This window comes from Bombus flavifrons, chromosome 15, assembly GCF_040668555.2.
Source record: "Bombus flavifrons isolate JBK064 chromosome 15, iyBomFlav1_principal, whole genome shotgun sequence".
Classification (NCBI taxonomy): domain Eukaryota; kingdom Metazoa; phylum Arthropoda; class Insecta; order Hymenoptera; family Apidae; genus Bombus; species Bombus flavifrons.
Window position 1 is genome coordinate 11,581,011 of NC_138456.1, and position 21,525 is coordinate 11,602,535.

Here is a 21,525-nt window from a genome sequence, read left to right on the forward strand (position 1 = left end):
ACTAATTTACAATCAATCGATCAATATTTCTGAAACACTCTGTACAGTGCAGTGGCACGATCTCGGTAACATGGTCGACGACGACGGCGACGACGACGACGACGACAACAACGACGACAACGACAACGACAACGACAACGCGGAGGACGTTGGTGTGCGCTCGCGACGTCGGTGTCGACATCGTCGTTGGCCGTAGCACAGTCGCGAAAGGAGGGATGCCACGACGACCCACATTCCGTCGAATTTAATTTCATGCCTTATCTCTGGTAACCACGGTACAATGCTTCAACTGGGGCGGCTGCGAATCCTTCTATCTTACCCTTGTACGCTCCACATACACCGCCGCACGACACTGGTCTACAACGGTTCACGGCTCTGAATCATACCCCTGTTTCGCGGCCGCAATTTCTACCTGTACTTTTCTCGCCAAATATTCACCTCGTCGTTTCTCATCTCAACTTCTTTTCTTCCTTTCCTTTTTTCTTTTTTCTTTCTTATTAAAGAATGTTAATCAATCTGAAACATAAATATTTATATGCAAAGACCGCAAATGAAAAATATCATAAAGTCACATTCTCTATCTTTTACAGAAGATTGACTGATTTTTAATACTTCGTAGACAACTTGGGTCATTTACACCCGAAATGACACTCGTTTTTTTCACAGCGAACTTTTATTTTTTTCAATCAATCAAAATTTAGATTCCCCTTTTCTCACGTTAATAAGAATCTTATCATAAAGCTATCGCAAAATTAATGTATCCAGGTATTAATTAAACAATGAATAGTGAAATACGTCATTTTAATTAATTGAAATAATTAGAGGAGGACGGTGCCGAAAAATTACAGCGTAAATTATCTTCTTTTTTAATATTAGACGTTCATCAGATTGAACTGAGATAATGGTTTCTTCCATTGTGAATACCGAAATCTACATAAGAAAACAGGAAATATAACGAGTTACATTTAACATTCGGTTTTAATCAGTTATGAATATTGGAACTTACATAACAAATTGATGGATTAGCCTTTTGGTTGATTTTTTCGTGAATAAAGCTAAAGAATTCTTTAACATACTAAAAAATAATTATTTTTCAATTCCTAGCCAATTAATAGTAATAGATTCTTTTTCAATAATCCACTGAAATGATTCTTTTTTTTTATTTTTCTTCTTCTTCTTTGATCTTAGAAGTTAATCAATTGACATCAGTCTTTATCAATTAAAAGAGAAAGAGGATTTCCTTTTTTATTTTCAATATTGGAATTTAAATGAGAAGGAAGCTTTCGTTCAATAATCCTGAGTATTAATCAGTTAAAGTAATGAATGTCCATCGAAACGTTCCTTTTCTAATGTAAATTTACGATACTATTTTAAACATCTCTTTTTAATATTAACAATAACTGTCCATCAATCCCTATAAATTTCCATTATTTGATATAGTATTTTGGCTTATCTCTTCTTGAATATTAAAATTTAAAAAAGAAGGAAAGAAACGCGATAAATTAATGTGTCGACATTTTAGGTAAATTTTCGCCTCACGATCATTCAATATTTTTAATATTTTTATTTGAAAACAGTAGCTCTTTCATCCTTTGTGAAAATCACTGATAAATGAAAATTATGTAAAATAACCCTTTTTACACCCTCCATTGGTACTTTATACGCACGTAAACAACGGGTGGCACTTATTTACACATGGGGGACCCCATTCACCCCGTAGCAACCCCCTTTTATTTACATCCTTCCACGTTAGTTAATAGGTGATCACTTAAATACAACTTTTATCTCATTTATTTAAAGATACAAATAACAAATCGCTACATATTTTTCAGTAATTCACAGAATAAAACTTTTTTTATCCTTTTTCCATTACGAATATGGTTTTTAAACGAAATATTCATTGTAGAATAAATAACCACATATGTGCTTGACAAGAAAGCTATACTGTTCAATATTTTCATAAATTTTGTGATACTTGAGCGAAACAGTTTAATATACCATTTTTTTTCTTATGCTAGTGCGACCATTCATTTTCAATACAATTGAAGATTACAGAGAAAAAATATGATAAGCACAATTTTGTTGATTTCCTCATTTCAATATTATTTAATGATTAAAAAAATGTACTTTAATGTAACATGATTAAAAGGAAGAACAACCTATTCGATCCAAAAATATAATCTGTTTGAACAGAACTAAGCTCTATAACTACGTTTAATAGGAAGATAGTTCAGTTACTATGTAAGTGGTTGAAAGGATTAAAAAATCAAAATCAGTTTAGAGAAATTTCACGAAGAATTATTCACACATCGTTAAAAACTATAAGGAAATACGATAAAATAGAAATTATACAAATACGAAGGATATATTTTACAAGCAAATATTGTCACAACCTAGTCAAAGTATATGTAATTATTCAGCAGCTGATCGCTGGAGGCCTGATTGCTTCAGGAGATGATAACTAAAGACTGATTGATAGAAGCCTGATTGCTTCTAAACTTGCTGAGCGTTGATCACTGGAAACTCTATTTGTCGGAAGCCTGATTATTTAAAGAGACGCTAACTACAAGCCAGTTGATCCTACTAAATTCCAGTCTCCTTTGTACAATCTCAAATTGTTAATTCGACAACGCGTCTCGTGTACTTCGTTCTTGTTCGCTTGCAAAACTCGACTACGTACATAAAATGTAGTGAAATGCCAATTTTCTATTCAATTTGATCAGAACCTTCAATTACCGCACTATACATCCAGTTACATTACATCACATACATACAGTTACAGTACATTATTATAATTTTCATTAGTTAATTTTTGATAAAAAAAAGACTAAATATTACTGGCCAACCAGTACATGAATCTAAAGAGTAAAAAAAAAAAAAAGGAAGAAAGAAACTCATTTACTTGGGAACACGTGTATGTCCTCCAGTCGAAACAGAGATACGTAAGCGCGATACACATGTAGTACATAGATGGTATTCAAATGCTCGTCGAGGGACAACGAGACGACCAGTTGAACAGAGAGAGAGAAAACGGAACAGTTTACCATGTAGTCCACACCGTGATATCAACACGGAGTTGTATCACATACAGTATCGCTCGCAATTATTTGAAAATGTAAAAATAATACTAAATATACATGTCCACGTACATAGTGTGTAACACTTAACATTTCGCGCTCAATATTTTGATGTATAAGTAACGTTTAATTTTAACACGAATGAAAATAATTTTCTTTCGCTTTTAGTAAATATGGAATATTTCTTATTCTGTATAAAAGTGTTCAATTTCCATATTTGCTTGGTACTATTAAGTTATATTTACTGCTAAATTTCCACCTCCAATAAGTACCATCTTTCTTAAGAAAACCACATTCACGAAATCACATTGAAAAGAACGAAAATATAAAATATATCTCCGCATCATTCACATTCTAAAAACAAAAAAATTCTCCAATTACAAATTTTTATCACTCAATAGCCAGCCAGAATAAATACAATAAATCATTTCCAATAACAATAAACAAACCCACACACACACACCTAAAACTTTTAATTTAATTTAATTCTAAATGTACTTCATCCCTCAACTTTGTAACTCTGAAACATCAGAAACAAACAAAAAATTTATCTTTCGCCCTAAAGGGATCAACCCTTCGTACGTCTACCCACCCCATTACTGTTAAAATTAGAACGTCCCATAGTTTGAACAAGTACGACCGGTATTATAAACTATATACATCAGTTATTTGAAAGTAAATACCCGTATAAACAGATGAAAAGTGATACATATGAGTATGCATTAGTTGGAAGCTCGATCGTAGCTATTTCTGCTTGTATACACGCAACGGAACGATCGCTTTATCAGTAAACGGACTCTCCTCGCGGAGGGCCGACAGAAAGCGTGAAAAGGGGACATTTATTTCGGGAAATCGAGCAGTCCGATTATTAACTTCTCGTAATGGGTCGCGGCCCGGCAGGAAATTGAAAAATACGATTACGGAACTAGCTGGTCGCGAACCGATTCTCTTACCGGGCCAAGTATCGCTTGCAGGTACCCTTTTGTCAAGCTTTTTCCAAACTTTTCAGGACGTGAAAATCATAGGAATTTACGTTCCATATAACAGAGATTATCAACACTGTTATTGTTTATAGAAGGAAATAGTCTGATTTTTATGTGGCGTATGACTTCGTCGGATCATGATCGTTGTCGAATCATTTCTAACCCATATATCTTCTGGATTATCTTCGTGTCACTATTTTATTGGATTATTATATTATATATAATATAACATACATATTATTCATGTTATTACACTATATATGAAATAACATAATATGATATTTCAATAAAGTAATATTACAAACATAATCCAAAGATATACATGTATTTAGTGTACACAAAGTTTGGAATCATCGTGTGTTCCACAGCATTCACAGAATTTAAAAAACAAAACAGCTTAGAATACTGTCATTTCAAAAAATTACTCTTTGATCGAAAATGTCATACGAGTAAAGGATATTAATTTGACTATGCAAAATAAATTCTATTCTTCGTCGCTATTGAAATAAATAAGTCGAACTTCAATCATCTCTAATAGAGGTTCTACGAATGAAGAAAGAAAGAAAAGTTCTCGTTACACGAAGAATTCGTGGATTTTAGTTTGTTATCTATTATTCAGAGCTAACGACGTCGTTTCGGCGAACGAAGATTCCTCGAACGAAATACACGATGGAGGAATTTCTAGGATTTCATAAAAATCTCCCACCTCTTGTTACAAGAATCTGACTTCTTATGTTGCAAGAATCTGAATCCTTAACGTGATACCAGAACAACAAATATGTACAAAGAAATAAATGTAGCAGGAAGATTTAAAATCTTAAATGAAAAAATAAACAAGTGGAGAATGTAAACAACTGAACCAAGAACGTAAGCAAACAAATACAGAATGTAAGCAAACAGAAATGTTGTATAACCTACGTGTACGAATGCATACCACTAAAACAACCCGTCTCTAATTTACGATAGATCTAAATATATTTCTATGTAAATATATTCTCTTTGGTGATACATTAGATCATGGAAAACATACTTGCCTCCAAGAAAACATCTTGAAACTTTAGACGTAATCATACATCACTCTTCCAACTTCCATAACGTAGATCAAGTCACACTCTCAAAATACATTCCTGAAATGCAAATTAATGTTCATATGCCGCTCAAAATTCAAACACATCCGTTATATCTTAAACACACTAAACATACTCGCCACCTAAATCCACCAAGATCCAATCAAGCTCTACATTCCCCTTAATTAACCACAGCAGCGTCGTCGCTCATACACCTAATCACATCCTCCTGAGCTCACACTCGTCACCCGATCGCATCTCCAGTGCCACGTGACCATAGTCACCACTCATCATCGACACCTATACCAGAAGTACACTCTCCCACGCGTTCCCAGAGGTACCAATAAGGAGCAATTAAACTTGGTGCAGACGAGACATACGATATTGTGGGAATTTTACAAAAATTACGTATTATCTGCATATATTATATATTAGATTATGTAATATGAATATTATCTTTTCCAGAGAAATGGAAAGTATTCTCGAAATTCAAATAATTTGCAAAGTTTCACTCGACAAAAAATGTCAGCACGTAAACCAGTTTTGTCAAAGCCGATTCTATAATTTTCTACCTGTATGATTTCGATAACAAAAATTCCTTTTCTAAAATATACGTAACAAGCATTTTAGAAAACAAACTGAATAATGTATGCAAGTTATAACAATAATATCGTTAGATCACAAATAATAACGAACGTTGAATAATTTTATATAAATTTAGTTTTGTACTAACGACCTATCGAGGATTGAAAATCCAAGATATTAATTGAGAGTTAGTATACAAAACAATCTCCCATTTACGTTCCAATATTTTAATTATATTAATAAAAATATAAACTTTTATACTCACATATGTGTGCAGTCTAGTCAGAAGCTTTTCGATTGTATGCTCAGATTGTATCAAAAATTGAAACTTGTCGAATTGTGTAGCGTCAGCGCTATGAAATCGGAATGGCGCGAGACGTCGCATTCCTCGTCTGCACAGAGCCTTAGGGCGATATAGTTGCAAGCGACAAGATCTAATGGGATCACGGGTAATCTCTGCGACAGGCTTGCCAGCGCACCAAATGGACGAGGCTCGAGGGAGGATAGTGGAACGATAGGAGGCGACCGGTTGCGGCTGCAGCTGCGGCGTCGGTCGCTGCACCTGCAGCTGCAGCTGCGGCGACGAGGAGGCTGCCGGTAGCAGCGTGCAGACGGTGGCTAAAACATAATGCAGAGCACAGGCGACTACTATCAGAGGGCGCCGAGATGCTGTCCAGGGAGGAACGCGAACGCAAACGCGGACGCGTTGAGGATCAACGCTTCTGTCCGGGGAGCGGAGTTGCTGTGCTGTTGTTGTAGCTGCAGTACGGCAACATCTACCAAGACACCGGGATTATTGGCCAGTCTGGGTGTCTGCGTGCTCGTGCTGGGTTACACGCTGTTGGGCGCGTTCGCGTTCATGGCGCTGGAAGGTGGCCTCAAGTCGGTAGGTCATCGCTTCTTTGGTAACATTATCTTGTCCAAAAGCTCTTTAGAAGTCTGGTATCATAATTGTATAGATGTACTCATATTAAATAAAGTTTTTATGTTAAGGAGCGCTATACGTAATGAAAAGAATGGAAAGGAAAAGAATTGCTAAAAATCTTGTGTATAAATCATCATAAAACAAACCAAAATTAATTTGTAACCTAGTGATCCTTAAGTGATTTTGTACTTTCTTCTTTCAGAAAGGCCATATGTATGGATTATATATATGTGTAAAATCTATTTGTTTTCCATGGCAGGATTCAGGGAACGACCTGCTCGTTCCCGGTTCCAAGAACGGAGGAGGATCGTACGTTGTGCCCAGTATCGAGGATGACACTGCGGCCATGGAACTAAGAGCGCGCACCGTTGAAAGGCTCTGGAGTATCACAGAGGACTTGAACGTGTTGTACAAGGAAAACTGGACACGATTAGCAGCCAGGGAAGTGTTCGAATTTCAAGAGAACTTGGCACGAGGTCTCAGAAGAACTTCCTCGCAGTACGAGCCGATGGGATCATCCTCTCGATCCAGGGACCATTCCATGGACAGAAGATCACATAGAAAATGGACCTTTAGTGGCAGTTTATTGTATTCCCTGACGCTGATCACCACTATTGGTAAGGATTACCAATATTTACAAAATATAGAACATATTAGTATCATTACATAATATTTCATGTAACATACCACTTATTATTAATTAAAAGTTTATAACTTAAATATATTAATGTTAACTTGTTTCTCCAGGTTAACAGGTTAATACTCATGGAATATGATCCATAATCTGATAAAAAATTGACAAAAATAAAACAGAGAACAAGCGTACCAATAAATTGTACAAAAATTGAGCTACAAAGGTAACATAACACCTAGTCGGAAGCTTCAATTTATGTGACAATTTGAATTGACTGAGAACGCACCCATTACATTCTAATAAACGCTCTCATATTCAATCAATCCTCGGTTGTTCCCTCAATAACAGTCGATTGTAACACAATCGTTACCATTGGCGTTTCAGGATACGGTAGCGTGGCGCCTCGCACAGTCTGGGGTCGTTTAATTACAATAGTGTACGCTCTGGCTGGAATTCCCTTAATGCTGGTCTATTTAAGCACGGTGGGCGATGTTCTCTCAAGGAGCTTCCGTCGTTTGTATGGCAGATTGTGCAGGCCTCGAAATTGCACCAGGAAGCAACAACCGCCGCCACCGCCACCTCCTGTAGGTGGCATGATGAGCAAAACCTACAGATATGATAACCATGTCGACTCGAAATCTGGAAATTACTATTCAGCTAGCAGAGAAAGCTCCTGCGACGATCTAGGAACCAGAGGCACCAGCAGTGCCATCTTGTTGGACTGTGGAAGCGAGGGACTGCTTCATGCTACCACCAGCTCCACCGCAGCGCTCCAGGTATAACATATTTCATTCGATAAACATGATTTCACAGTAGAAAGTAGCGGTATATTGGGGAAATATGGCCAACCTGCACCTGCGGTGAGGACACTAGATGTTGTTTGTAGAATGATCAGCCACTTTTCTGGAACAAGCAAAAGTATAAGAATAAATTAGAAAAATTACATATACGTATGATCGACGGAATTGATTACAAAAAGCAAACAAATTAAATTTAACTGAATGTAAAGTAATACGAATAGAGGGACTCCAGTGCTATATCAAATAGAGAAAAACTATGAGACATCCCATGTGTCTTCATTATACCTTTTCAAATCTTCAGACACACTAATAAATTTTAATCACAAGCATTCTTCTAACACAAATAACAAAACCATCAAAAAAAGATTTCAAGAACTAGGTATTGAAAAGTTACAACTAATATTTGATCCCAATCGGTATAATCTATTCCATATAATTCCTAGCTTTTCCTGAGGAATTGGTTGAAGTTGCGTCATTTTTTAAACACACATATATAATGTCATAAAAAAATATAAAAACATATAAGATATGGTAAAAAACATTTTAATCTTTTCCAGGACGTGACATCAGGAAACAGTAAACGCCATTTTCACCCGTGCTCGCTGTCCCTGTCGACGAACTCGTCGCCAGGTTACGTAGTGGAAACGAATCCCGTGAGGATACCGATCAGTCTCTGTCTAGTAATCATGCTGATCTACATATGCGGTGGCGCAGTGATGTTCAATCGTCTGGAGGGTTGGAGTCTCTTGGAAGGTGGCTACTTCTGCTTCACCAGTCTCGGAACGATCGGTTTCGGCGACCTGATGCCCGTTGGACGAAATGCCGCGTCCGCCACCCTGGAGGAACTCAGCCTGTGCGCCTGCTCGCTCTACATACTCGCCGGGATGGGCCTGATCGCCATGTGCTTCAACCTCGTCCAGGAGGAGGTGGTACGCGTGGTCAGGGTCTTCGGTAGAACCTGCGGCATGTCGTCGGGGGTGGTGGTCGGACCTATCGGTGGTACAGGTATCCCTGATGCAGGCATTCGACGGGGAACCGCTAGATCGTTCCGGGCGAGAAACTATTTTACCCGGCCACGCTTTAAATTTCCTGAACGCTTTGAGCCTGGCGACGAAACATACTATTTCTATATACAGAACTGCGAATTTATAGTCAATTATTAAACATAGTGTTATACAGTGGCTTAATCGTAATATTATGCGTGGCAGTATTGTATGAATATAGATAATACTGTTTATGAAAAACATTATTTATATGGTAGTAGTGATGTTATCGTCAGGTCTAATCCCATCACGTTTCCTGGCGTGGTAGACATGGAGAAAGACTCATAAGAATTTTAAATATTTCAACTTCTGTTTATCACTGTAAAAGAATTACACAGAAATTTATAGCTTACTGTGATCTTGAATCTTCTCAAAAATACCACTATATTGTCCTAAGGGAGATTCTAAGATATTTACAGCTTACAACGATTTTCGATATTTTCAAAAATATTATTAAAAAGATCGTCTAATAATATAAGCAGTTACCTTCTCTTCGCCAGCCATTTATCGAAACTCCAGTTTTCCACCCCAACAGCGAAAGCTTCGTTTCCAACCGAACCCAGGCTCAAAGTGTCAAAGGCATCACGAACAAATGAGTCGAGCTCTCAATCGTTTGCACGTAGAGCGGTTCTGATCCAATCGCGTCGGGGATTTCGATCAGGCATCTTGACCACTCTGCATAACCCCTTCGTTTAAAAAAGCCAAAATGAAATCAAAATCCATTTCAATCAAACCAAAGATCGAAAACTCTCTATCCATCGCAATCAAAAGGTTACAAAATCCTTTAATTCTTCATCAGGTGCCGGTCCTGGGCTCAAGGCCGACCTGGACGACGGAGGAGGCACCAGTGACTCGCGATTGTCCGAACAAGAAGAAGAAGCGATCGCCATGTCCATGGTGCCAACCTCCTGACAGCATCAGGCCAGGAGTCCCGGGGATGGGAAACTCCTGGCCCATACGCCCAACACTGCCATAAAACCATCGCCTGGTCATCATTCTCTACCACGAAAGAAAACGCCGTCTGAATCCAGAAACTCGTCGACTCAACAATTTCAACGCGCCCAGTCTCTGAGACGCAGTTGTTTGTCTCCAACGCAATATCATCACCAGCATCATCAACATCGTCAGCAGGAGAGTTCTCTACATTTTGAGTACTTCGTGCCTAGAAGCGTGAGCGAGTTCAACCTGGCAGCAGCGGCGGTCACGGACATGGCTGTACCACCACCGCCTCCTTCATCAGTCTTACGGCCCTCCTCGGCTCTAACACCGCCGATAGGTTCCGCATCGAATTCAGCGTCGTTGAATCAGCCCAGATTATTAGAATGTTCCGGAACCGCGACCAGAAGTCGCGAGAAGATGGTCACCTTCGAAGACGAGGGCGTGAACTGTGCCACCTCCACGCCCACCAGGAAGAATATTTCCGGGCTGGAGAACGTTTTCATGTGACGCTGCAATCATGGGTGATTTTGTGAAAAAAAAAATCTAAGTTGGATGAAGTGTTCTGTGTTTCGATTGTGCCGGGAAAAAGGTAATTAGGTTTCTGGTGGGGATTAAATGAAAGTGGAATTATTTTGGATATTATGTAGATGCATGGGCAATGTTGATCAATGAGGAAGGGAAGGGGCAATTTAAAATTAGGAAAAAATTATGTATCTAGGAATATGTATGTTTCTCCTGTGTGATCTAGAGAAATAAAACTGATTGGAGAGACAGGACATTCGTAAATGATTATAATTGTACCGTTTCGTCGTATTTTGTGAGAAAAGGAAAAGAGTACGAAGAGCATAAAGTGAGAACATTTTTTAGAGAAAAATCTTAGAAACATGAGTGAAATGCTCGCGTACGGATTTACAGGCTCCAAGACACGATCTTCGAACAACGAAGGTGTCTGAAACGAAAATCCGCGAATTCTGAGGTTTTTTAGGGTTATTCGCCATCACGAAAGACATTAGATTTCTACCATTTACATTATAACTACTGTTACTATAATACTATTTAATATTCTTATCGCTGCTGATATTCTTCTTCTTATCATTATCGTTGCTAGGTTACTCGAGACGGGCGAATTTTATTCGTACAAGTTGTGTGAATTATCGAAATGTACATACTCCGCTGCATCGTCTCTTTCTCCCAAAGAACATTTCTTTTCTTTCCTAAATAACCACGTGAAAGACAATCGAAAATAAATTATTCGTACGAAAAAACTGAAATTTAACAAAAGTTAACTAATTATTCATAAATAAATAGTTATATAATTAATTAAATAATATATATAATTTCGACAGACATTTCATAATTTTATATTTGTTACAATATTTTATTTATCCTTTAAAAGACGTAGGAGAAAGAGGTAATGCGGAAAACGAAAGAAAGACACAGCCTTAAAAAATATGCCTGACAGGCGGTTCAATTAATATTGTTACAAAAAGACAAATGAATATAAAATATAGAAAAAAAAGACGTGCTCAGTTACGAGACAGTCTGTCCTAGTATAACTTTTAAGAGACTCATTTTAATCGAACTTCGAACACCGCTTAATTTTAATACAAAGTCGAATAAGCAAGTGTATGAATAAAACTATCATATAAGTGAGTGGTTGAACGGTGAAATTTATCATGGAAAATGAGAAAAAGAGAATGAAATGTTTCAAAGGTACATCATCGGTATCGTACTGAACCAAACACAGTCTTGCAGATAAATTTTCCGTGCGAATCGCTATGCTGAGAAATATGTCCCTAGATCGACAAGCTGGATCGAGGCTCAACGAGTGTTCAAATACGCTGTTTGTACGCGTGTTTCTTTCTTGACATTCACTAAATTTTCATTAAAGAGAGACAAAGTAAAAGTATCGAACAATCACAACTTGGACTTGGTTTTTTGTAGTTTTGAACCCTTGAACTGACAGGTTATCAATAATTCTACGTAATAAAATGTTAATAAAGGAAACAGTAAGCATTTCTACACAGTATAAAAAAAATACCGCGTTTCTTCGTTTACATGTAACTGAGAAGTTTTATTTTTTATAAAATGATAGAATCTCTAAATTAAAAACAAGTAATCCAAAGTAAAGTTAAGAACAAGTAATAAAAATTACTTTCTGTAATTCTGATCCATTCTCGTTTCCTCTTTATTATTAATTTCATCATATTAGTTTTCATATATCGTTAATTGAGTTTAATATAGTACCACTTCGAAATCAACGTTTTTAGGATGCATGCTTATAAAAGTTTTACTGTAGCACTTATCGATTAAGCTCGTAATTCTTCCTGCGATGCATATTTGTCACTTATCTTCGTCGTCTTCCTCGCAATAATCCCATTCCTCTTCTTGTGAGTTTGACCTAAACAACGATGCTGCTGGGTAATCATCCGGTTTCGAATCAGAATTATTAAAGCCGCAAGAAATGTCACATAAAAACCCTACAAGAGAAGTAATTATGTTATATTAATATTTAATATACATACACAATTATATATATATATATATATATATATATTACTATATATATTACTATATTACTATATATATTACTGTATATATTACTATATATTACTATATATATTACTATATATATTACTATATTACTATATATATTACTGTATATATTACTATATATTACTATATATATATATATATATATATATATTAATATTACATCATTATTATTTTATAGAAAATAATATTCAAATAATTTGCACGGTGTATCTCAGTAGCCATGATACAATCGGTAAGGTAGTAAATTTACGTAAAGAAATAAATCGTAAATACAGAATAAAATGTCTTCATACAATGTTTCGTTTTTGAGTAAAATTGAGTTTGAATATACATTCGTTTAGTATACATGATATTAACTAATTACCAAATAGCGTGATTACTAAGCACCCTGTGTAATGTCACTCCAAAAAAAATATTTCCAGGTCTAAGAAAAATACGAAAGTAAAACCTCTGATCTTGCTCATTAAATCTTCGCCCTTTTCTTTTCCAGCTTCTCCTGCGTCTTCATCCGACTTCTGCATTACATTTTGATAAAAGGTGAGTCCAATGTCCATAGCGTGATTAATTATAAATTGAACGGTACAAAGAACCATGATGATCAATATCGGTAGACATAAAGTAGTTTCTACGTCGTCCAAGAAAAGATTCAGCCATTCTGGTAGCAAATCGCAGCTCATCTTCGATTCAAAATTTCATCAACAAAAGTCTTGAAAATCTTCGGTCTAACCCTTTACTTTCTCAAAATAATAGCAATCTTCTTAGACGCGTTTCGTTTTTAAAACACCGTTTTGTGTTTGCGAAACAATATCGTGAACCATATTCTTGTTAATTTAGCCGAAGAAAGAAGTCATTGCCGAAATACACTTGAACGTCCTTTTTATAGCACTGAATCGGTTCAAAAGCTGAATGTTTCGTACAAATCGATTATCGAATCAACTACAACTCTCGATTAGATATGAGAGCGCGAACGGATGAAAAATTTAAACGAAGAAGATTTCTATCGAAATCGATTTCAATCAGACGAGCGGATTCATTACTTTGAACAAGAAATCAATATATTATTATGTTATAAATATACCTACAATAGTATAAAATGAAATAAATTAATATAAACATTAAACTTATTTTAGATCTAAAATGCAAGAGGCGCCTATATTTTGCCAAACATATTTTGAGAATGAAAAATTGAAGCTTTGTGAAAATGTAGTTTTTATCATTCTGTAAAGCTATTTAACAACTGAAAAGCAATTTTCGCAGACCTTAATTTCTACAATTTTTGGAAGTCGCACAACAACTGATTGGCACTTTTTATATTCTTGAAGAATTGTATTATCGAAACCAATGTTTCTAATAGTAAATTTTTTAAAATTGGCGTCAAAAACTATATATCATTTTACTTTTTATATGTCTATTAACATTGATAGAACACGTTTATAATATAAAGACCGTAACGTTTATGGTTACTATAATATGTTAAAAATGTAAAAATTAATAAAATTCAATAATACAGATCAAAATAAATGCATAATTATAATGACAATTATTAAAAAATTCATACCTGTCTATCTGGGATAAAAAAATTAGATATAAACCTTTCCGTAGAACCGTATAATTAAATAGGCTGCAGCGTAGAATACGATAAATTTTTGTGTATATTAACGTGCAACCAAACAGGGCAGATACTTAATTTTATAGATTCTTGTATATGCTAGTGTGGGTCACCTTCAGCATTTGGCCCTATGGTGCAGCGTCTGTGTTGTGAAGCAACTAGAACTACGAGTGTGAGCACTTCCATTTCCTCTCTGCTATGACATAACCTATATAACATAACCTCTTATGTATTGATTACAGAACATTGTTTATTTGTGATATATACATATTTAAGATACAAAAGTTTGTTATTATAAACAAAATTGTTACTGTTGTAAATAAATTTTTGATCTTTTTAACGAGATAAAATGTCTACTCGTTGGTAAGTACATATTATTGTTATTAAGGAATGAAACGGAAATTTAAGAAGGCATTTGAAAATTGTATATTAAGATGAATCGTTTAACTATTTTATATTTTATTGACATGGTTTTATCTACTTTAACAGGTACCCCTTGTACCAGCAAGGTAATCCACAACTTAGAATATTTCTTCCAAACTTTTGGTTGAAGCTTATAAAACCACAACATAACCAACCAAAAAATGTAGTAGAGTTTCACTGTTCTATGGAGATGACAAGATTGGATGTGAAGAATTATTTAGAAAAAATTTATAACATACATCCTGTCCATGTGCGTACTAGGATTGCTCTTGGAAGAACTTATATACCTACAGGCATTAAATATGTTGTTAAAGAGGATGATGTGAAAATAGCTTATGTTACTCTAGTAAGTATTAAAATAAAAACTCAATTTTTAACAAAAGTAAATCTTCGTTATTAACATATACATTTTGTACGATTTCAGCCTAAGACCGAAACATTTACATTTCCGGATATAGTTCAGAAAAGAAGTAAAGAAGAAGAAGATAAAACTGAAAAACTATTGCACGAAGTAGAACAGCTCTTTCAGAACTTTACAGAAAAGAACAAAACACCTGGTTTTCCCAGTTGGTTCGCAACGTAAAATATCAAAAACGTAAATTTGCTAGTCTGTTGCAACAATAAATGAAGTCTAATGTTAACCAAATTAATCTGTATTTTCCCTTTTTTATTTTTACATCTATCACAATATTTTAATATAAATATTTGGTGATTGCATTAGAAATGATTGAATTAAATAGTCAAAATAAATACAGGTATACATCTAAATTTCAAGAACAAATTGAAAATATAAATTAGTATTGATATGATTGTTTATATAACAAAACATTACACATACTTCATGATTGTACTAGAAATAATTGTGAAAATAAATGTAGAATGTATACTTACATATCAATAACAAAATAAATCATTATGTATATGCATGTATATGTATAGTATAATGTATTATGTATTGTTATGTAATTCATATACTATTATGCAAGGTATACATTTTGTTTTCAGACGATTCAATATTCGCTCAACATAAAACCATAAGATTTACATTGGGGACATTGTGGAATATCAAACAAAAAAACTACCTGTAAGAAAGGAGTAAATAATTAGGAGAAATTAACTAATAATTACAAAGGGTAAAATGAAAATTTAGATAGAAAGAGTAGGTGCAAATGATTTCTTCTGCTTTGTACTTTGTTTAAAAGTATGATATATCAAAGGCAACATACCTGTGGATGAATTGGACAAAAGTAACGTACTCTGCCCTTTGTCCAGTAACCACAAACATTACATAACACGACAGTGTATGGTCTATGGCAAAGGCACCTATCCGCAGGTAAATTGCTTCGGGCTATCCCTCTTCCTCTGGCCACTCTTCTTTCATAATTATTGTAATTCAAATTGACGTTCATTTTGGCTGTCTATTCCTAATTAAATCATACAATGTTCACTATTCAATATTTACAATAAAAATATTTTTTAACATAATAATAACAAATATAATACATATAGTATAATATATATATAATAAGAACAATTCGTATGTTCCTTATGAAATATGTCCAATATTATAGCAAACAGAGCACAAAAGAAAACTCGTTTCGATTTAATTAATACTTTCTAAGATGCGTTTGGTTCACATTAATAAATGTAGAGTTAATGAAAGACGCATTTCGAATCGTAAATTCATGACACAAATACCTATGCGCAAATATGATTCACTCGTATAGCCACGACGCTTTTGGTGCTCTCAAGCAGCGTTTAATTTCCGGTTCGCAAGTAATAATCGTCTCTTTGTGACTCGCTTTTAACGCTTAATTCGTATCGTTTCAACAAAATAAAACGATGCTCGTATCTACGCATCTACGCATCTAACACGTGTAAGAGGATGTTACAAGTCCCAGAAAATGAATCTTGTCAATGATAACAACAAAAATCCAAAATAAAATAATTTATAAAAGCCTTTATATCTATACTATGTCTTCTTAAATCTTAAATATCTTCATACAGTATAATAATTTATTTTTAATATACATACATACATACCCTTTTCAAGTTACCTGTTTTTTCGACGCGGCGAATAAGAAATAAACCACTATAAAATATGATCACACGGATTAAAAGGACAGTCGAAAATTTCAAAGGAATGAATTTATTTAATAACAACACAATTTGGAAGTATTGCAAATGTGAAACAACTTCTTTGTCGAATAGAAAAGCTAAACGATCAAATACGTCTTTCTTACTGTGACGCTAGCGGGTTTCTGATACATGAAACGTACAATCGAGGCAGATAGGAAAAAGAAAATAAGAACGATGTAAACATACTTGAAATCTGCCGGTTGTCTTTTAACGCGAAGTCAAACCACTCGAGCTTGATCGAACGTGTTGATTTGTCACAGTATAACCAAATTAATCGTTTCTTCTCGCAGAGATTATTCTGTAATAAAAACGGTCAAACTTTTGAAAATTATGATCGATTTAAGATTGAGAGTATATTGTAACGGAAGTAGACATGGCGAGAAGGTAAAACGATAATCGACCCATTGATCGATTTAATTAGAAGTTTACATATATAGAGACGTTGTTAATTCCAATATGGTACAATGTCTCCGAGGTGTCTCGATGTGATTTTTCACGCGTTTACTTGTTTAGGGAATTTTGGAAAAAATCATTCAAATACTTTAAGGTATCTACTTTAAGATTCTGAAATTAGATATTCAGAAAGAAAGTTAAAGAAGCTTTGAGTAAGTTTTTCAACGATATTTATAAATGGCGGTAACCTTTACATTTTAATTCGATGATTTTTATAAATTGGCTAACAACAATAATCTATACAACAGCGTAATATTTCTTCATTGTCTTTTTATAATTTAATTGCTTCCTATTTTGTAAGTTGTCGAATATTTAAGACGTAATATTTTACAGGTATTTTTATTGTTTTTCAAAGATATATACAGGTACGGAGTAATCGATTAATCATTTCTGAAGTTATGAGAATCATTTGTGAACGTTTCAAAAATTGTCTTCTCTTTATCCGTTCATTGTTCAAATTCAAATTATGTTAAATATAGCATTACTAAACAGAGTCAATTTGTATTCTTCTTGGAAAAATATTTCTCATATATTTGTGTGCCGTTTATATCTTTTACTGTTCGGAATCAAAAATATCTCAGTGTGCCATTGCTGTCGATGCTTGCGATTATATGTAAATAATATAATTAATATTAATGCGAGCTATGATCAAATAATATTAACAACGCATGCTCTAAAATATTTGAATTTTAAATAAGCATGGAGGAATTATGGAATTATGTTACGAAGAATTATGTTAAGAAGAAAATAGAGTACAAGTAGTAATATACCGTAAATTAAATGTGAAAGAGTAACCGTATCTGACCGTAAGCATAAAGCGTATCTGACTCAAATTTTATTCCGGATTCATTTTTATCGCTTGTTTATCACATTCCTGATGCGCGGGGTCTGGATGCATTCAAAATTCGCGTATCCACGGTGAATCGATCTAACTTTTCTCATCGAAAACCATGGCGTCCGGTACAATAGCTGAAAATAAACGTGTCACAAATTTAAGCGTATCTAACAATCACGGCAGGTAAACAAGAACGAAAACGAATGTGATACAACATTAAGAAAAAGACTTAACCCATCAAGGATGGTGTCTGTACAATGTGCACGGACTGCTTGGCTATTTTCGGGCCCCAGCCTATTGTATCCTTGGACTATGCGTTTATCTCTGTTGTAGTTCTCTGTTTGTAAAGCGTATCGTATCTCGTATTTTCGATGGTGTTTATACCTTCGGTTGTTTATCCTATATATTCGGTCCTACGAAAAGAATCGCGTGCTATCCCTGAAGGGTTAAACAATACGAAATAAAGCAAATGATTAGCTATCTTTTTCTTCTTCTTCTAGAAAAGTTCTAAACATTTACAGAGTATCGGCAAGTGGAACGGACAAAACGAAAGTGACGTTTTGCACGGACGTGGATAAATCTGTAATAGTACATAATTTCGAGAAGAGGGGATGGGTTCAAGTTGGTCCGGAGGATGACTGGAATTTTTATTGGTAATAATTACTTTTTATTTTGCGGAAGGAAAAGAAGTAAGAGATAAAATTGTATTATCCAAATGTTTTTATTCTGACTTGTATTATTTGAAAATTCTACGAAAGGAATGAATTAAGAAAAAGTTACACAAGCTTTTAAAATTATTTTAGGGCAGTCACGCAATCGTGCAGGAATATATTCAGTGTAGAAACAGGATATAGGATGGACGATAAACAGTTAAATATCCATTTTGTTAAAACATAATGCAATTTTTAAATATTCATCGTTTATTTTATATTTAGTGACGCACGAAAGTATCTAACACTCGTATAAGACTTTTATGAACATCCTGAATTATGTGTATCATACAAAACTTTTCATTTTCATTAATAATATAATAGGATACGACACTATCGTGATTTAATTGATAAAGACACTATCGTGATTTAATTGATGAAATTTCAAACGAAGTTGAACATGTATATGCAGTTATTTGTTACATGAATAATAATATTTGATGACATCATCTTTACCACTAATTCTACCTTTAAAACTATTGTTCATGTTTTATTCTAGTTCTTTTTTATCAAGTATAGGTTTGCAGCAAATAATTTACAACTTTTAAGTACGTTTTCATGCTTATTTCAAACTTTAAACAATATAATCGTTATAGTCGTATCTTATTATTATAACGCTAATCAGATCTAAAAAAAAAATCTGTATGATACACACAATATATTCGTACAATTTTCTTATGGCTAATATTTAAGTAGTATCTCAACTTGTAGAATAATTAATCATTTCCCGAATCATTACGAATTAACTCGAAAAGACTTGTTGGTGAAAAATATAAAACGCTACCGGAAAGAATTGGAGCGCGAGGGAAATCCTTTAGCGGAAAGAGGAGATGGCCCGGGAAAATACCTTTATCTCGATTTCATACCTATCACGTTTGTTTTACCGGCAGGTAAAATATTGTTGTAATATAGTATAATGTATTATAAATATATATGGCTTCCGAATATTAATATCAGCGCCATTGTATATAATAAGTTATTATTATAGTTGAAATACTTAATAAGATAAATTTATTTTAGACTACAATATGTTCGTCGAGGAATACCGAAAATCACCACAAAGCACGTGGATTATGAAACCGTGCGGCAAATCACAAGGCGCTGGAATATTTCTAATCAATAAATTAAGTAAACTGAAGAAATGGTCTCGAGAAGCAAAAAACCCATTCAATCCAAATTTAACGAAAGAATCGTATGTAATATCCAGGTACAAGATGATCCTCTACAATTCATCTAATTTATGTTAAAATTGAGAAGCTTTTTGAAAAAAATCTATAGTTTTATTATAAATATATGGATGCTAAATTAATAATATTAAAACATAACTTAAATGAAGAACGTTGAAATGAAAAATATTTTCCTATTTTCAAAATAAATACATAGGTACATTGACAATCCGCTTCTAATAGGAGGAAAAAAGTTTGATCTAAGGCTATACGTTCTTATTACGTCTTTTCGACCATTAAAAGCGTATCTCTTCAAACTAGGATTTTGCCGATTTTGTACAGTCAAGTACGACACCAGTATTCAAGAATTAGACAATATGTATGTTCATCTCACGAACGTGTCTGTGCAAAAGCATGGTGTAAGTGAATTTTTTTTGTTTCTGCAAAGAAAGGAAAAATATATAAATATAAATAGACTGCGGATTTTAATGCAAATTCGTATTTTTATAAACACTTTTACACAATTTAAATTTTGCATAAATGTATAAAAATTCGAGAACGAAATATAAGAAAAACTAAACGAGAACAACATAGAGTTCTGAAAACATACGAATATTCCAGGAAGAATATAATAGCAAGCATGGTGGTAAATTAAGCGTGCACAATTTGAGATTATACTTGGAAAGCACGCGTGGGAAAGCGGTCACGGAAAAGCTATTCGCAAACATCACTTGGTGCATCGTGCATTCTTTGAAAGCTGTCGCTCCAGTTATGGCAAACGATCGACACTGCTTCGAGTGCTACGGCTACGACATCATCATCGATAATGATCTTAAACCGTGGCTTATCGAGGTTCTTTAATTTCTTAATAATCCTTTCAGTATTTAACTGTATTTAGTATCATTTACCTTACTTCTTCTTCTGGTAACCAATCTTTCCTACATTTCCTACAGGTGAACGCATCTCCGTCGTTGACATCCACTACAGTAAACGACCGAATCTTAAAATACAAATTAATCGACAACATAATTTCAATCGTCGTACCACCTGAGGGTGTCCCAGAGTAAGTGTCACATTTGAAGAAAATTCCTTTACGGGATAAAGAAATATTGTAACATAAAGTAGTTGTAAAAATTGGAAACAAATTTGATAAATTTGAAGATATAAGCCTTTTGAAAGTAGAAGATAGGTTTATGATATTTTGTAAGAAACGAATACTAGATTAGATCAATGAAAACGTTCAATGAAGATCAGAAAAATATATATTTAATTGCAAAATCAAATAAAATGATAGTAACGTGGATTTGGTTGACAATATATCGAATTTAAAAATTGGTCTTCTATGGAAGATGGAAAATATGGGTTATCATGTTTCTTCTGTAATCTTCATTTATTTTTAAAAACTCGATTTTTCCAATTTCAATCAAAACACGATTGTACACAGCGTAAGATGGAACAAATGTCCACCGCCGGAAGCATTGGGGAATTTCGAGCTCCTCCTGGACGAAGAACTCGTCGCTCAAGAGGAGAAAGAATATTCGTCTGGGAAATATCGAAGTTCCTCCAGCAAATGGAAATAAA

At 34.3% G+C, this 21,525-nt stretch overlaps 5 protein-coding genes across 15 annotated transcripts in view; 4 read left to right on the forward strand and 1 right to left on the reverse strand.

Moving 5' to 3' along the window:
- LOC138187427 (potassium channel subfamily K member 18) overlaps window positions 1-10,052 on the forward strand; it is a 32,892-nt gene extending 22,840 nt beyond the window's left edge. The window contains exons 2-6 of one of the 5 annotated variants that reach the window (XM_069128202.1): window positions 48-275; window positions 6,178-6,598; window positions 6,897-7,254; window positions 7,656-8,047; window positions 8,629-9,457. In XM_069128202.1, coding sequence (XP_068984303.1) covers window positions 6,341-6,598; window positions 6,897-7,254; window positions 7,656-8,047; window positions 8,629-9,234 — 1,614 coding nt within the window. In that variant the 5' untranslated portion in view covers window positions 48-275; window positions 6,178-6,340 and the 3' untranslated portion in view covers window positions 9,235-9,457. Of the gene's footprint in view, window positions 1-47; window positions 276-5,448; window positions 5,465-6,177; window positions 6,599-6,896; window positions 7,255-7,655; window positions 8,048-8,628; window positions 9,458-9,913 lie in introns of those variants that run through there. The other 4 variants (XM_069128201.1, XM_069128204.1, XM_069128203.1 and 1 more) reach the window with 4 other exon arrangements.
- On the reverse strand, window positions 9,601-14,158 carry LOC138187444 (uncharacterized). The gene is made up of 2 exons (XM_069128239.1): window positions 13,058-14,158; window positions 9,601-12,533 (listed from the first exon to the last, which is right to left on the reverse strand). Exons 1-2 carry the CDS (start codon window positions 13,284-13,286, stop codon window positions 12,397-12,399), a joined length of 366 nt encoding a protein of 121 aa, XP_068984340.1. The 5' UTR covers window positions 13,287-14,158; the 3' UTR covers window positions 9,601-12,396.
- On the forward strand, window positions 10,027-10,560 carry LOC138187780 (uncharacterized; the record flags this gene model as incomplete). Its single annotated transcript, XM_069128914.1, has 1 exon — window positions 10,027-10,560. A coding segment is annotated over one exon (534 nt), but the record flags the coding sequence as incomplete, so codon positions are not given.
- A 21-nt stretch (window positions 14,159-14,179) lies between the features above and the next one.
- On the forward strand, window positions 14,180-16,613 carry mRpL23 (mitochondrial ribosomal protein L23). Of its 3 annotated transcripts, none has more exons than XM_069128238.1 (4): window positions 14,180-14,581; window positions 14,708-14,987; window positions 15,066-15,236; window positions 15,647-16,613. In XM_069128238.1, the coding sequence occupies exons 1-3, from the start codon at window positions 14,568-14,570 to the stop codon at window positions 15,222-15,224; spliced, it is 453 nt and encodes a 150-aa protein (XP_068984339.1). In that variant the 5' UTR covers window positions 14,180-14,567; the 3' UTR covers window positions 15,225-15,236; window positions 15,647-16,613. The 3 variants fall into 3 exon arrangements, with proteins under 3 accessions (XP_068984339.1, XP_068984338.1, XP_068984337.1); XM_069128237.1 differs by having other exon boundaries at window positions 14,181-14,390; window positions 14,461-14,581; window positions 15,066-16,613; XM_069128236.1 differs by having other exon boundaries at window positions 14,182-14,581; window positions 15,066-16,613.
- Window positions 16,614-17,035: 422 nt separating this feature from the next.
- On the forward strand, window positions 17,036-21,525 carry TTLL1B (Tubulin tyrosine ligase-like 1B). 5 transcript variants are annotated; one of them, XM_069128212.1, is made up of 10 exons: window positions 17,036-17,164; window positions 17,567-17,598; window positions 18,569-18,721; window positions 18,872-18,937; window positions 19,490-19,668; window positions 19,799-19,985; window positions 20,162-20,363; window positions 20,566-20,796; window positions 20,898-21,007; window positions 21,389-21,525. In XM_069128212.1, exons 1-10 carry the CDS (start codon window positions 17,111-17,113, stop codon window positions 21,522-21,524), a joined length of 1,350 nt encoding a protein of 449 aa, XP_068984313.1. In that variant the 5' UTR covers window positions 17,036-17,110; the 3' UTR covers window position 21,525. The 5 variants fall into 5 exon arrangements, with proteins under 5 accessions (XP_068984313.1, XP_068984314.1, XP_068984317.1 ...); XM_069128213.1 differs by having other exon boundaries at window positions 18,590-18,721; XM_069128216.1 differs by lacking the exon at window positions 17,567-17,598 and having other exon boundaries at window positions 17,047-17,164; window positions 18,590-18,721.

Excerpts from the sequence above, each read along its gene's own strand:
- LOC138187444 (XM_069128239.1), bottom strand. The coding sequence starts at position 13,286 with ATGAGCTGCGATTTGCTACCAGAATGGCTGAATCTTTTCTTGGACGAC. Across the intron at positions 12,534-13,057 it reads TTTAATGAGCAAGATCAGAG|GGTTTTTATGTGACATTTCT; the intron begins GTTTTACTTTCG and ends CTTCTCTTGTAG.
- mRpL23 (XM_069128238.1), top strand. Across the intron at positions 14,988-15,065 it reads AAATAGCTTATGTTACTCTA|CCTAAGACCGAAACATTTAC; the intron begins GTAAGTATTAAA and ends GTACGATTTCAG.
- TTLL1B (XM_069128212.1), top strand. The coding sequence starts at position 17,111 with ATGATCGATTTAAGATTGAGAGTATATTGTAACGGAAGTAGACATGGC. Across the intron at positions 17,165-17,566 it reads GAAGTAGACATGGCGAGAAG|GTATTTTTATTGTTTTTCAA; the intron begins GTAAAACGATAA and ends AATATTTTACAG. Across the intron at positions 19,669-19,798 it reads CACGTTTGTTTTACCGGCAG|ACTACAATATGTTCGTCGAG; the intron begins GTAAAATATTGT and ends AATTTATTTTAG.